The following is a 13,556-nucleotide window of genomic DNA, read 5'->3' as shown; positions in this document are numbered from 1 at the left end:
GTGCTGTGTCCTCCAGGCCTCTGCCTGTCCCGGAAGGAGCGCTGGATCTTGGGCTGTGTCCCCTAGTGCCCTGGGCTCCGGGGCCTGCTCCACTGGAATCATGCTACGGGGGCGCGCAGCCCACTCTGCGTGGAGCCACCGCCAGAGCCGCTGCAGGAGCTGCTCTGGGGCCCTGCCTGGCACGCGCTGCAGCCCTTTAGGGAGCTCAGCATGGTGTGTGGCACGGTCTCCTCCGGGGTGCGGGTCCTCTTTAGTGTCCCTGGGAGCCTGAGGGCATCCCCCTATCCCTCCTGCTCCTGGGATTCTGCTCCAACTCCCTGAGAGTGCCTTTCTGTCCGGGAGGATTGGTGAAACTCCTGCTTCTCCTGGAAGGGGCTTTCCTGTCCTGGGGGCACGCGCCTTGCAGCCTTAGCCCGGCTCCTCGCTGCGGCTCCTCCCCGTTGGATGCTTTTTTATTTCTTTATTATTTTTTTTTCCTTCTTCCTACCTTGATAGAAGCGGAAAGTCTTCTCCCTGTTGCATTCCAGCTGTTCTCTCTTTAAATCTCAGACCGTAGGTTTTCAGGATGATTTGAAAGTTATCTAGGCAATTTGGTGGGGACAGGTGACTTGGGGACCCTCCTCTTCCGCCATCTTGCCCCCTCCCCCAAGAAAATTTGTTAATTTTATCTAGATTTACAAAATTAAATTTGGTATTCTTTTATAATTTTATTATTTTTATAACTATTTTTTCTATTTATTTGAAGCACAGTTGAAAAAAGTGGTACACTTTGGAAATTTAGTGGCACAAGGTATGCTACCATAGCTGGAGGGACATTATACAGTTAAAAAAAAGAAAATAAGGAAACAATTCCCATTTCAAACACTGCATTATGTAATTGTACCTGCCCAAACAAACCTTTTAAAATACTAGGTCAATAAACTGCTAATATCCATAAAAAGGGAGCTTTATTACTAAAATGTAAGAATTTGAAAGATTGGTATCTAAACAAAAGACAAAAACAAACTTTAATTGCATTTCTTTACATTTCTGCATTTATTGACTGTGAAGTTCTTCTGTACATCCTAATTCCCCCTGGTTTTCTATAATTATATCTTCAAGTCACTCTATCATCTCTATTCTGCTATTGAGCTTATCTACTGAGTTTTTCATTTTAGTTATTGTAGTTTTCAGTTCTAAATCTTCCATTTGGTTCTCTATATTTTCAAATTCTTTGTTGAGGATTTCTATTTCTTTGCTGAGACTTCCTACTCTCAAGTGCAGTGCAGTAATAATTTCTTGTTAAGGTATTTTTATGATGACTACCTTAAAATCTTTGTCACAATTCCAATAGCTTTGTTATCTTGGTATTGGTGTCTGCTGACCAATTTTTCTCATTGAAGTTAAGATTTTCTTGGACATTGGTATAAGTGACTTATATTGTATTCTGGAAATGCAGGGTATTATCTTATGAAACTTTGGGTCTTACTGAATCTTCTGATATAGCAGTTCTCTTCTGATACTGTGCAGCAGGGAAGGGAGCACTGCCTTATTACTGCTAGTGGGTATAGAAGAAAGTTCCTCTATTGTTGTGCAAGGATGAAAGTCTAAGCTCCTCACTAGCACTTCTAGACACTACCCCTAAGAAAGAAGAAGGGTGCTTCTTCACAGGTATATGAAGGGTTCTGTCTAGCGTCCCCACATAGACTTTGATTATAGAAGTGGGAGTGGGGCTGCAGTTTTTTCCATGATGTTTGGCTAGAGTAAGGCAGTTATTGTCTGAAAGTTTTCTGTCTGGCTAGGTTGCCCCTCTGCTGTTATGTTGGCCAGAGGAAAAAGGGTTTTCTTGGGTCTTTTTACTGCAACATTTGTATTTCTGGGATAAAAACTTCTCCAGCATCTGGTTCTGAAACATGGGACGAAGGAAAACCCACTATACTCACTGCTGTGTCATTTCTCAGATGCAAAGTCCCTAGTCATTCTCCCTTCTATTTTCTGACTTTCAGAGTTTTTTTATGTTTGTTTTACAGATAGTGTCCAGGGTTTTAACTGTACTTAACAGGAGAAATAGGGAGAAGTGAGTGCACTCCATTTTTTCTGGAAATTGGAACTCCTTTTTTCCCCCAAAGTGTTTACAGATATAAATATTTCCAAATATCACTATGGTCTAATATCTTAAGTTTTGATAAGTAGTAGTATTATTTCTTATTTTAGAACACTATCTAATTTCAAATTTTTGCCCTTTTTAAGAATTATTTGTAAAAAAAACTTTAATTCTTTCATGGTCAGATTTTTAAAATTATTCTTGTGTCATATGTCATATGCCTGGCAATATCACCTATATGATTTCTACTTTTTAAAAAATAACAATTCTTTGTGTATTCTTTTTAGGTATAGTTTTGTATATACTCATAAATACAAAAATCGGGCTTGTTAATCCTCCTTATCTTTAATTATTTTTTATGCTTGATCTGTGCCATTCTAATAGAAATATGTTATAGTTTCCGATTATGACTCTACAATAGTTTTATCATTTGTCTTTAAGTTTTCCTAAATATCTGCTTTATACATTTCATTGACACTATTGTGTAGATAAAGGTTTTGGCCCGTTATATCATCTTTTTATAAGGTAAGTCTCTTTTTGAGTATAGCTGACATAACATTATATTAGTGTCATGTGTATAACTTAGTGATTTGGCAAGTTTATACATTTTGCTATATTCACCTCAAATGTACTTAGCATCTGTCCCATTACATTGCTATTGCTATTGCAATATCATTGACTGCATCCCTTATGCTGTGCCTTTGATTCCCATGACTTAATCATTCCATAACTAGAAGTCTCTATCTCTCTTTCTTCTTCACCCTTTTGTCCCCTCCCCTCTGGCAATCATCAGTTTGTTATCTGTATTTATAGATCTGATTCCGCTTTTTGTCTGTGTAGCTCTTACCAACATAAAATATCCTTCCTGTCTCTTTTAAAGACTTGTGCCTTGAATTATATTTACTATTTTTGATATTAGTGTTGCCACCATGGCTTTTCTTTTTGTTAGCATTTACATGATTTATCTTTATACATTCTTTTATTTTCCATTTTCCCATATAATCTTATCTTAGGGATATCTTTTGTAAGTAGCATCTAGCTGGATTTTGCTCTTATATGTATTCTGGAAATCTTTATCTTTAATATGATAATTTAACTAATTCACATTTTGATGTGATCACTGGCATATTCATTCTCATTTCACCAGCACAAAATTGTCACTGACAAAAACATACAGCTGTTGGTAATGTAAGCTTTGGAGACAGACCTGGTTAGAGGCCTGACTCTATCCCAAGCTTTGTGACTCTGGAAAATGAATAAAATGTGGCTATTAATATGACCTACCTGAATAGAGTTGTAGAGATTTCAAAATAATGCATTGAAAGCACTTAGCTCAGTGCCCAGCACAGAGAAAGTGTTCAATAAACATTTCAATTATTACTGCTATGTTACTGCTGTTTTTGTTGTGTGATCAAGTACCAAGTATCAAAACTTTGTGATTTAAATCTAGATCTTAATTTTCTTCCTAAGGTATGGCTGTGTATCTCACCCCAATTATTAGATATTTTAATTTTGAAATCTCTTTGTTGCCACAAATTCAACATGTCCCTTTACAACTGGCATCTTCTTGTAGAATTTCTCTGTTTCTATCAATGGCAGCATTATTTACCTAGTCTCTAAATCTTTGCATTACCTTGATTCATATCCCATATCTAGTTAGCCAACATCTGACTTGTAGGTGTTATCTAAAATACTCCTTTATTCTTCTTTCCCACTTTTTTGTTATTATCATCAATCCAATATATCTTCTCACCATCTCAAACTTAGATTATTTTCTTTGATATCAAATTCTTACTACAATGATACTGTCATCAAATCAATATTCTGTAAACACCCCTTTCATCATGCCACTCCTTGTTCAAAAACTTCTGATAATTTCAGACTTCTGAGAAAATCTGGTTGAATATCTGTGCATATTTTCAATGCCTTCATTATCTGACTCCACTTTATCTGATTTTGTTGATAATTATATTCCAACATGCAAAGCCACTCCATGCAGGTTGGCCTCTCCGCTGTGCACTCATAAGTCAAGCTCATCCCTGTCTCTAGGTCTCATTCATGGTATTTTTCCCTTACCTAAAGGGCCTTTCCTTCTTCTCCAATATGAATTCTTCCCATCCCCAAAAGCCTTGATAAGTCCCACTTCAGTCAAGAAATTTTCTTTAAAATTGTGATCGCCTTCACTATAAAATACGAATCTCATGGTTTGGTACTTCTTTATATATTGTCTTCAGTTGTTCTCTATTACTTTTGTGTATCATCTTTGCCTCTCCAATTAGACTTTATACTTTCAGAAGACAATTCTGGGAACATAGCGTTTATTAATCAGGTACATGTTAATTGGCCTAAATATAGAAAGCAAAAAGAATAAATCTACCCTACTTTCTTAATTCCTTTGCTTTTGAAGCACTTTAGAGATGTGACCAATATCCTTATTGTCTGTCTGGACATTGAACAATTTATGACAAAGGATTCTTCTCTAATGAAAAGGAATTCTACGTACTTTGGCAGTACAAACAGGCTTTTGGAAGCAATTGCAAAGACACAGAAAGGAAGCAGTGCTTCAGTATTGGCTCTAGTCCTCCAGCAACTGAGAGAATAATAAATCCTTTCACCTGGTTTCAAATAAGCAATGTCAGGAAGCCTGGTCAAAAAGGAAAAGATAAACTGAGAGCCTCTCCACTTCTCCCTGCTAAATTTTACTGCTTCAGTTAGGCAAGCCTTGCAAGGATAAGTCTGGGAGCTTATCTATAAAATCTTGATGCTCCAATGGAGTAAGACAGATGCAGAATGTATTATTACTGTCTTTAAAATGAATTGTATGGGATCCCTGGGTGGCGCAGCGGTTTGGCGCCTGCCTTTGGCCCAGGGCGCGATCCTGGAGACCCAGGATCGAATCCCACATCGGGCTCCTGGTGCGTGGAGCCTGCTTCTCCCTCTGCCTGTGTCTCTGCCTCTCTCTCTTTCTCTCTGTGTGACTATCATAAATAAATAAAAAAATTAAAAAAAAAATAAAAAATAAAATAAAATGAATTGTATAAACAGAGTTTTTGCAAATTGGCCTAAAAACCAGTTAGTCCCCAAGTTATTCTAATTCATTTTTTAATTATAGCCCTCAAACCATCTGAAATATTCTTGTGTATTGGTTCATTTGTTACATATTTATTCTAAAACATAAGCTCCATGAGAGTAGAAAACTCATCTGCCTTATTCACCTCATGTATCCCAAGTGCTTAGATAAATCCCTGGCACAAAATAGGAGCTAATAAGTAATTATTGAAAGAATAAATGATAACGAATAGCTCTCCAATGATTCTAATATTTTGAAGGAACTAACCACATCATTTATTCCAAAAGTACTTTTGTTTTTTGCCTCATACAACCTTACCAAGCATGGTATGTGAGATGGGGAAGGTGATGGTGGGCTGGCCTGTCATCCTCCAGCGGCTACAGAGGTAGGAGAGGTCTGTTCTAAGCATTTCTACTATCATCTTGTTGTCCAGAGCCAGGTAGAACTGTTGCTGGTCTATAAACTGAGAAAAAGAGGAAAAATAATAGCTCAGAATAATTTACTCTTACAACTGTACAATAATATTTTAAAGTATTCACATATTCACAAGGATATATAACATGTCAGAAAGGCAACAATATCCCCAACTTTAGTGCCTCATTCTTTCCAAATAATCTGATAGTCCCTTGGTACATATAGTAGTTTTTTGACATTTTTACAGTGTACTATATACTTTACAAAGTGTTTTTAAGTACATAATTTTATTTAATTATATAACAAATGAGTGAGGGCTTTTCTTTTAATAGATGAAAATAAGGCCACAAGACATTAAATGGATTAACAAAGTCATATGACTAGCAAATGGCAAGGTCAGAAATAGAATCTATGGTCCATTAGTCTTTTGTCTATACCTCAGCTGCACAATTTCAGATGTAAGATGACAAAGCTTTCCTCCTATGCACACATATAATTTGGCTTATTATTGTAATGTAACTAATAAATATCAAGCTAACAATGTGTATAATCATGGCTAAAACAGAACTGACATTTTTGTTTAGAAGAGGGTATCAATGATTTCCAGGCATATAGAAGGGGCCTTTGCCCAAAACAAAGAGAACACATAATTCAGTAGCTAAATAAAAAAAGACTATATTTTTTTTATGAAGGACAAATACAGTCTTATTTTTAACATTTAAAAAGGAGTACTTTTAAAGGTACCCCAACATGTATAAAATTCCTAGTCACTGTTTCTGCAACACCCAGGACTATTCTTGGTAGCCACAACCACTTGGCATTGTTCCGTGCTACAACTTCAATTCAATCCAACTCAACAAATATTTACTAAGCAACTTAATATGTGCAAGGCCCCATGAACTCTAATACTTGTCCTAACTCCAGTAAATGTTTTATTTCTGTAATGTTTCTGTTTTACTTCCATTCATCTCAATGCATGCTAAAGTTCATTCCACCCACCTGTGGAGTGAAGGTAAAGATAGTTTTCCGAATGTCATAGAGTTTTGAAGTTCCAAGGACTCCCATATGCCTGTAGGGTCGTCCACTGAGTTTCATTCTACTGTTGCATCCTGAGGTAGAATTGAGAAATGCTCAAGATCTTTCTAGGGCACAAATCCAATCAGTAAACCTTTGGTTTTTTTTGGGGGGGGATTAGATTTACACTTCCTGATTGAACAAAGTTTTGTGTCTCAAAGTTAGTATCCGTGTTATGTACAAGGCCATATGAAGCACTGTAAGCTCTCTAAGAGAAAGAGTATGAAATTATTTCTGTTCTTAAAAGATTTTATGCTCTTATAAAGAAGTCACATAGTCTACATATAAGAGAAAAGCATGCACATGAAAATTAATAGTTCTACAAAAGATAGAATTCTATTAGTGATATTCATATGCTGAATTTCCTTAAATCCCATGAAAACTGCAAAAGCTACTTTGACTATCAAACTTATTTTTTAAAAGATTTATTTATTTATTCATGAGAAACACACAGAGAGAGGCAGAGACACAGGCAGAGGGAGAAGCAGGCTCCCTGCAGGGAGCCTGATGTAGGACTTGATCTCAGGCCCCAGGATTATGCCCTGAGACAAAGGCAGACGCTCAACTGCTGAGCCACCCAGGCGTCCCTACTATCATACTTACTAATGTAAACCATGCTTCAATAAAGCTGAACAAAACCTCATCAACTTAAAGATGGCATACTAAACTGAAAAACTGAAATGAATTTATCTTGATCTCCTTCAATTGCATAGTACTGACTCATTTTAATTCAATGAACAACACATCTTATTCAAACAAATCGAAAATTTTTATATTATTGTGTCTGATAGGAAATTTTGTAGAATCTTATACATAGAGCAAAATTTACTTGGCAGAGGAACATTTTTGAAAACTTAAGGGGACGGCATGAACTATCAGACAGCTACAAAAGGCATAATTTTAGAGAAAATTTATATAAAATCTGTTCATGTGTCTAAATATTATGTATGTGTGTATGTATATATGTATACACACACACACATCCACCTTATTTCCCTGAGTATAAGATGTCTTCTTTTTCATTGTTTAGCATTCTGAAATTAGAATCTATCTGATAATTGATATCTGTGTTACATGTAGTTGAATTTCTTTTTCTTTCAAAAGGCAGTTATTACATCAATATCTCTTACCATGAGGAAATAGTTCATTTATTCACACACATTTTTCCCTTTTATAACACACAATATATTGTATAACATAGGGTAGCACTATACACAAGGAGCTTCTCAAACTCTTTCCTCCAAAATATATATTGAATATCGTTTCACATTAGTACTGACAGAACTAGTACTGCTTTTTTTTTTTTAATTGGATGGAACACATTTTTCTTGGGGGTTTTATTTTTGCTCCTGCTTTATCCTAAGTATGAAACTTATCAAATATGCACATTTTTAGTGCTGCTTCACTTTTAGGGACAGAACCAGAGAACTATCAATGCCTTGGTCATATTCCAGGGTCCACTCTGGAAAGCACACATTTTACCTTAGAATGATATCACAACCAGGCTTATCCACTGCTCCTTCCATTTTGTTTCCTTTTTATTGTAGTAAAATATACATTACATACAATTTACCATTCCAACCATTTTTTATTTTATTTTTTAAAAATACAGCTTTTATTTATTTGAGAGAGAGAGAGAGAGAGAGAGAGAGTTAACAGGGGGAGGGCAAAGGGAAAAGCAGACTCACAGCTGAGCAGGGAGCCTAACATAGGGCTCTCGGATCATGACCTGAGCCAAAGGCAGACGCTTAACAGACTGAACCACCAGGCACCCCAGCGTGATCTAGTTCTGCATAGTACATACCCAAACTCCAGATTCTCAAAAGGAAAGCAGGTATTCAGCATAAGCCATACTGTCTGTACAGTTTAGACACACATTAAACCACCCTTATCCTTTAAAAAAAAAGACTTATGAGAGAGAGAGAGAGAGAGAGGCAGACACACAGGTAGAAGGAGGAGCAGGTTCCATGTAGGAAGCTTGATGCGGGACTCGATCCCGGAACTCCGGGATTACTCCCTGAGCCAGAGGCAGACGCTCAACCGCTGAGCCACCCAGGTGTCCCAACCACTCTTATCCCTAAGAGGATGGTGGAATCCTCCCCAAGTCCAGGTCTTCAGATGTCATCCAAGGGCCAAACTTGCATGCAGTTAGCCAAGGTGTCTTTGTCAGTAGGTCCCTGATGCAGCAAAGTAAGCCTAATCTATAGTATCATCCTCAGTTATACCCTCAGGAGCCCTAGATTTAGCCAGATAGAATGAACCATTACTATAAAAAATATGTATCTTCAACAGCCAGGTAGCTTCCACCTTAAGATTCTGTATTAACCTTTTTTATCTGGCTTGAGGGATCAATCAATCCAGGCACAGCACAAGTCTGGCCAGTAAATTGAAACTGACCTCACATTTCTTCTCCCTTCCCTTATTTTCCCTTTCACTATTATTTATATTCCCCAAATGAATGAGAACATATAATGTTTGTCCTTCTCCGACTGACTTACTTCACTCAGCATAATACCCTCCAGTTCCATCCACGTTGAAGCAAATGGTGGGTATTTGTCATTTCTAATAGCTGAGTAATATTCCATTGTATACATAAACCACATCTTCTTTATCCATTCATCTGAATGCCTTCCAAAGCTGAGGCAATGCCACGATAGTCAGTACTCATAGAACAGAACAATTCTAGAGGGCACACACAGTACTCTTGGACAAAAATGTTAGGTATAACATACATTAATCAGGCAGTTTAGGTTTACAGGATCTCCAATAGGGTCTTCCACTGCAGGCATCCTGTCCTAGGGCTTCCAGTCCAGTCCAAAAAAAAAAAAATCAGTTCATCCTATGGTTCCAATAGGAGTGTCTCCTGAAGGGAGCTGTCTCATTTAGCAACCATAGTTTTACAATCATCTCCTCTCATCCAGACCTTTTGTCTGGAAGAACTGCATGCAAGACGTTTAAGAGAATTTTCATAGGTAAACATTTTTATACAGCTTAGCCAGAAAGACATATCATGTCCAGGAATTGGTCAGGATGAAATCCTGAATTTTCAAATATTTTAGAAATGAGTTTTCATATCTCTCTTCCCTTTGTTCTGTTCCTTTATCCAGTGAGCAGCCTAGAAAAGATCATTTTCTTTCTGGGGAAAGCTGCATTTAATAAGCAAATTGCATTACTAAGGTTTGTGGATCAGGAGAAAGGTGAGGGGAGTGAAGCTATCAGTCTATTTTTGTAAACTGGAATTAATATGGAAAGCCAAACACAACCACTAACAGCAGTGGCACGGTACCAAGAAGGGGTCAAAAGCAAGCTACCAAGAGTGGGGAAGGAGTCACATTTGCTGTGACATGCTTCCTCCAATTTGTAGCTTTTGCAGAAATCACAAGAATGCAATCAATTTTTGCATCATACATAAAGAGCCAATTAGTAGATCAACTTCAGATGGTCCAATCAGAGAACAAACCCTTTCCTGTGGGCATCAGCAACTGTCCTAAATGGTCCAGCCAGAACTCAGGATGGTTTCATAAATTTAGAGCCCCACAGGCAGGGTGACCCAAATCTGCAATGATCTGAGTCTGAGTTTATTTAAAGTTCATTTTGTTCATTTAGAGTTCATTTAGCCTGTGCTTGCTTTCAGTTCGGCACATTTGGTGCTGAGGTGGGAACAGTCTTATAGCCAACCATACTGGGTTTCAGTTGAGAGTCAGGTCCAGGCAATTAGGATCTGTGAATGCCAAATTAGGATGGCAAAACAGCAGCTTTTCTTAGGCAGCTGCAAAGCTGGGATGCTGCAAGGCCAGTCAGCCATGGTCTAAGTCCAAGTCTAAGTGATAAGCAAGACTGTCCTAAGCTCTTTATTGTGTCATTCAGTCCAAACTGACCACTCAAAAATATGCACATCAGGACAAAAAATGATCAGCCCCCCTACGAGTTAGACATTTGGTTTCATAAAAGCTTCTAGCAACCAAAAACTACTTTTTAAACTCAAAAAAGTTTATTTTCATCTGGAGATTGTCTCTTCATGTATTCATTTTTCTAGAAGCTCCAACAGGTAAAATATGATAGTAAAATCATTAGTTATGGAGACTAGTTCTTGTTTCCATTACTCAAAGAATTTTAATTTCGATCTGCCCACTGGCAGCAAAGAGTAAGGTGGTTGTGTTCCACTAAGACTCTTTTTCTGTTTTGCAACTTTCCCTGATCAGAATGGTCCCTCTAGCTTTAGATTATAAGAATATAACATTTTACATCAATTTTTGTCATATCTCCAGATGCAAAAGTCACAAATAACAAAACCATTTTAAAAATTCTCCCTTTCCTCCTTATTGAAAGTTCAAACTTCTAGTAATGTTACTTATGGAACATTATAGTTGCAGGGAGATCCCAGTTGTAATGTGGGGGTTGGGGTGGGAAGCTGATGTAGCAGCAGCCAGAGAATTTTTTCCCTTTGATTTATAAAACTGCTCCAACTCAGAAAAGTGATTTAACCTTTTTTACTCCCACTTGAACAAAAGGGGCATGAACTTTTAAACATTTGGTCCCATCCATGGATCAGTTTTGGGGATGTTTGCCCTTTCTCCTCCAGCCTGGAGAAGAAAAGAAAAACCAAAGGCATGAGATGGACTTCCCCTACCCCTCACTTTAGCATCACGGCCAAAATTAGCCAGATGATCCACCAAGCCAACTCTCCTGGAGTTGGATCTACCATTTTCAAATTCCATAGATAACTTTTACCTCTCACAACTGAAAGTAGTTCAGCTGCTGTTTTGTATCATGGATAAATCCACAGCCACCTAGGTACCACAGGCTTGTCATCCCCTACCTTCCTTTTCTCAAACAATGCTTTTGCCATATTTAAGTGGATTAAGGTCATTCTAGAAAATCTCACCACTGTCATCACTGTGTTGGGTGTCCTGAAGACTACCTCAGTTTTGGCTAAGCCTCAGTGATAGGCTAAGAAGGACTCAGGGTACTCGAATCATACTTATGGCTAAGATTTACTATAGCAAAAGGATATGAAGCAAAATCAGCAAAGGAAAAAGGTGCATGGTGAGAAGTCTAGAGCAAAACAGGCACAAGTTTCTAAGAGTCCTCTCTCCTAGTGGAATCATGTGGAACATGATTAATTCCTCCAGCATCAAATTGTGACAGCACGTGTGAAATGCTGCTTATCAGCTCATGAATTGGTACCCAACATTTTAATTAAGGGACTGCTCATATAGGCACCCTTTTCCTAATAGGTACTCAAACTCCGGACTTTCAGAAGGAAAGCAGGTGTTCAGCACAAGCTATATTGTTTGTACAATTAAGATATAGTAAAGTATACTTATCATTAGGAAGATGGTGGAAAGCTTCCCCAAATCCAAGTCTTCAGATGCCAGCCAAGGGCCAACCTTGCAAGCAGGCCTTTCTAAGGATGTTGTTTCAAGCCTGTCATGTTAACTCTTTTTTTGCATATTGTCCATGTCTTTTAGAATATATATATATATTTCTGCTGAGTATATACCTAGTAGCAGAAATGATAGGTCACAGGGTATGTGAATGTCCAATTTCAGCAAATACTGTCTAGTAGTTTTACAAAGTAGTTGTACCAACTTACATTTCCACTAGCAGTGTATACAAGTTCCATTTGTTCCACATCTTTGCTAGTGGTATGATCAATTGTTAATTTTAGCCACTCTAAGAGGTATGTAGAAGTATTTTACTGTGGCTTTAACTTGTACTTTCCTGGTGAAATAATGAATAATGAAACACCTCTTCATATGTTTAGTGGCCATCTACTTTTGTGAAATAACTCCATTTTCATATTGAGTTATCTTCCCTTTATAGGAGTCCTTCATAAGTTCTGTATTTGAGTCTTTTGTCAGCTATATGAATTGCAAATATGTTCTCCTATTCTGTGGCTTGCCTTCTTATTCTTGGAGGTTTCTTTTGATGACTAGAAGTTCTTAATGTCAATATATTTCTTTTTTTAAAGATTTTATTTATTCATGAGAGAGAGAGAGAGAGAGAGAGAGAGAGAGAGGCAGAGACACAGGCAGAGGGAGAAGCAGGATCCATGCAGGGAGCCTGACGCAGGACTCGATCCCAGGACTCTGGGATCACACCCTGGGTCAAAGGCAGGCGCTAAACTGCTGAGCCATCCAGGGATCCCCATCAATATCTTTCTTTAAGTTTAGTGCCTTCCATGTCGTGATTAAAAAACCCTTGCCTATCCCCAAGATTGCCAAAATGATTTCCTACTATATCTTCTATAAATTTTACTATTTCACCTTTCATATTTGGGCATACAATCCATATGGTGTGAGGTAGGGTCAAGGTCCTTTTATTTTTTTCACAGATGATATACAATGTACTAGGCATCACTTATTGAAAAGATGATCTATTCCCCACTGCACGGACATGGCAGCATGCTATAAATCATGTGGGTCTATTTCTGAACTCTATTATGGCATAGTACCACTAATCTAGTTGTCTATATTTCTGCCATATAAATTGTAGAACAATAATAAATCTTAAAAACAGAGTAAAAGTCCTGAAACTTAATTTTTGTTTATTAAGATTTTATTGGTTATTTTCAGACCTTTGCATTTCCCTGTACATTTGAAAATCATCTCTTATCTTACGTCCATGCACACGCACAGCTTGCTGAGAATTTAAATAGAATTACTGCAACTATAGAAAACAGGCATCTTTATTTTGTTTAAAGATTTTATTTATTCACAAGAGACAGAGAAAGGCAGGGACATAGGCAGAGGGAGAAGCAGGCTTCCTATGGGGAGCCTGATGCCTGATGTAGAACTTGATCCCAGGACCCTGGGATCATGCCCTGAGCCAAAGGCAGACACTCAACCACTGAGCCACCCAGGCGTTCCAAAAACTGACATCTTTAAAAGATTGACTTTTCTAACCCAGGGC

At 37.7% G+C, this 13,556-nt stretch overlaps 1 protein-coding gene across 10 annotated transcripts in view; it reads right to left on the bottom strand.

Moving 5' to 3' along the window:
- The window catches only part of PHKA1 (phosphorylase kinase regulatory subunit alpha 1), a 179,887-nt gene that overhangs the window by 56,251 nt on the left and 110,080 nt on the right, over window positions 1-13,556 (bottom strand). For all 10 annotated transcript variants that reach the window (XR_012026448.1, XR_012026447.1, XM_072816673.1 and 7 more), the window contains 2 exons: window positions 6,567-6,676; window positions 5,472-5,616 (listed from right to left, as the gene is read on the bottom strand). Coding sequence is in view for 8 of the 10 variants with exons in the window: in XM_072816673.1 (XP_072672774.1) it covers window positions 5,472-5,616; window positions 6,567-6,676 (255 nt within the window). In the remaining 2 variants the exon portion in view is untranslated. The remainder of the gene's footprint in view (window positions 1-5,471; window positions 5,617-6,566; window positions 6,677-13,556) is intronic.

This window comes from Canis lupus, chromosome X (genome assembly GCF_048164855.1).
Source record: "Canis lupus baileyi chromosome X, mCanLup2.hap1, whole genome shotgun sequence".
Lineage (NCBI taxonomy): Eukaryota > Metazoa > Chordata > Mammalia > Carnivora > Canidae > Canis > Canis lupus.
Note: the sequence above shows the minus strand (reverse complement) of the source record. Positions and strands in the feature narration are given on the sequence as shown.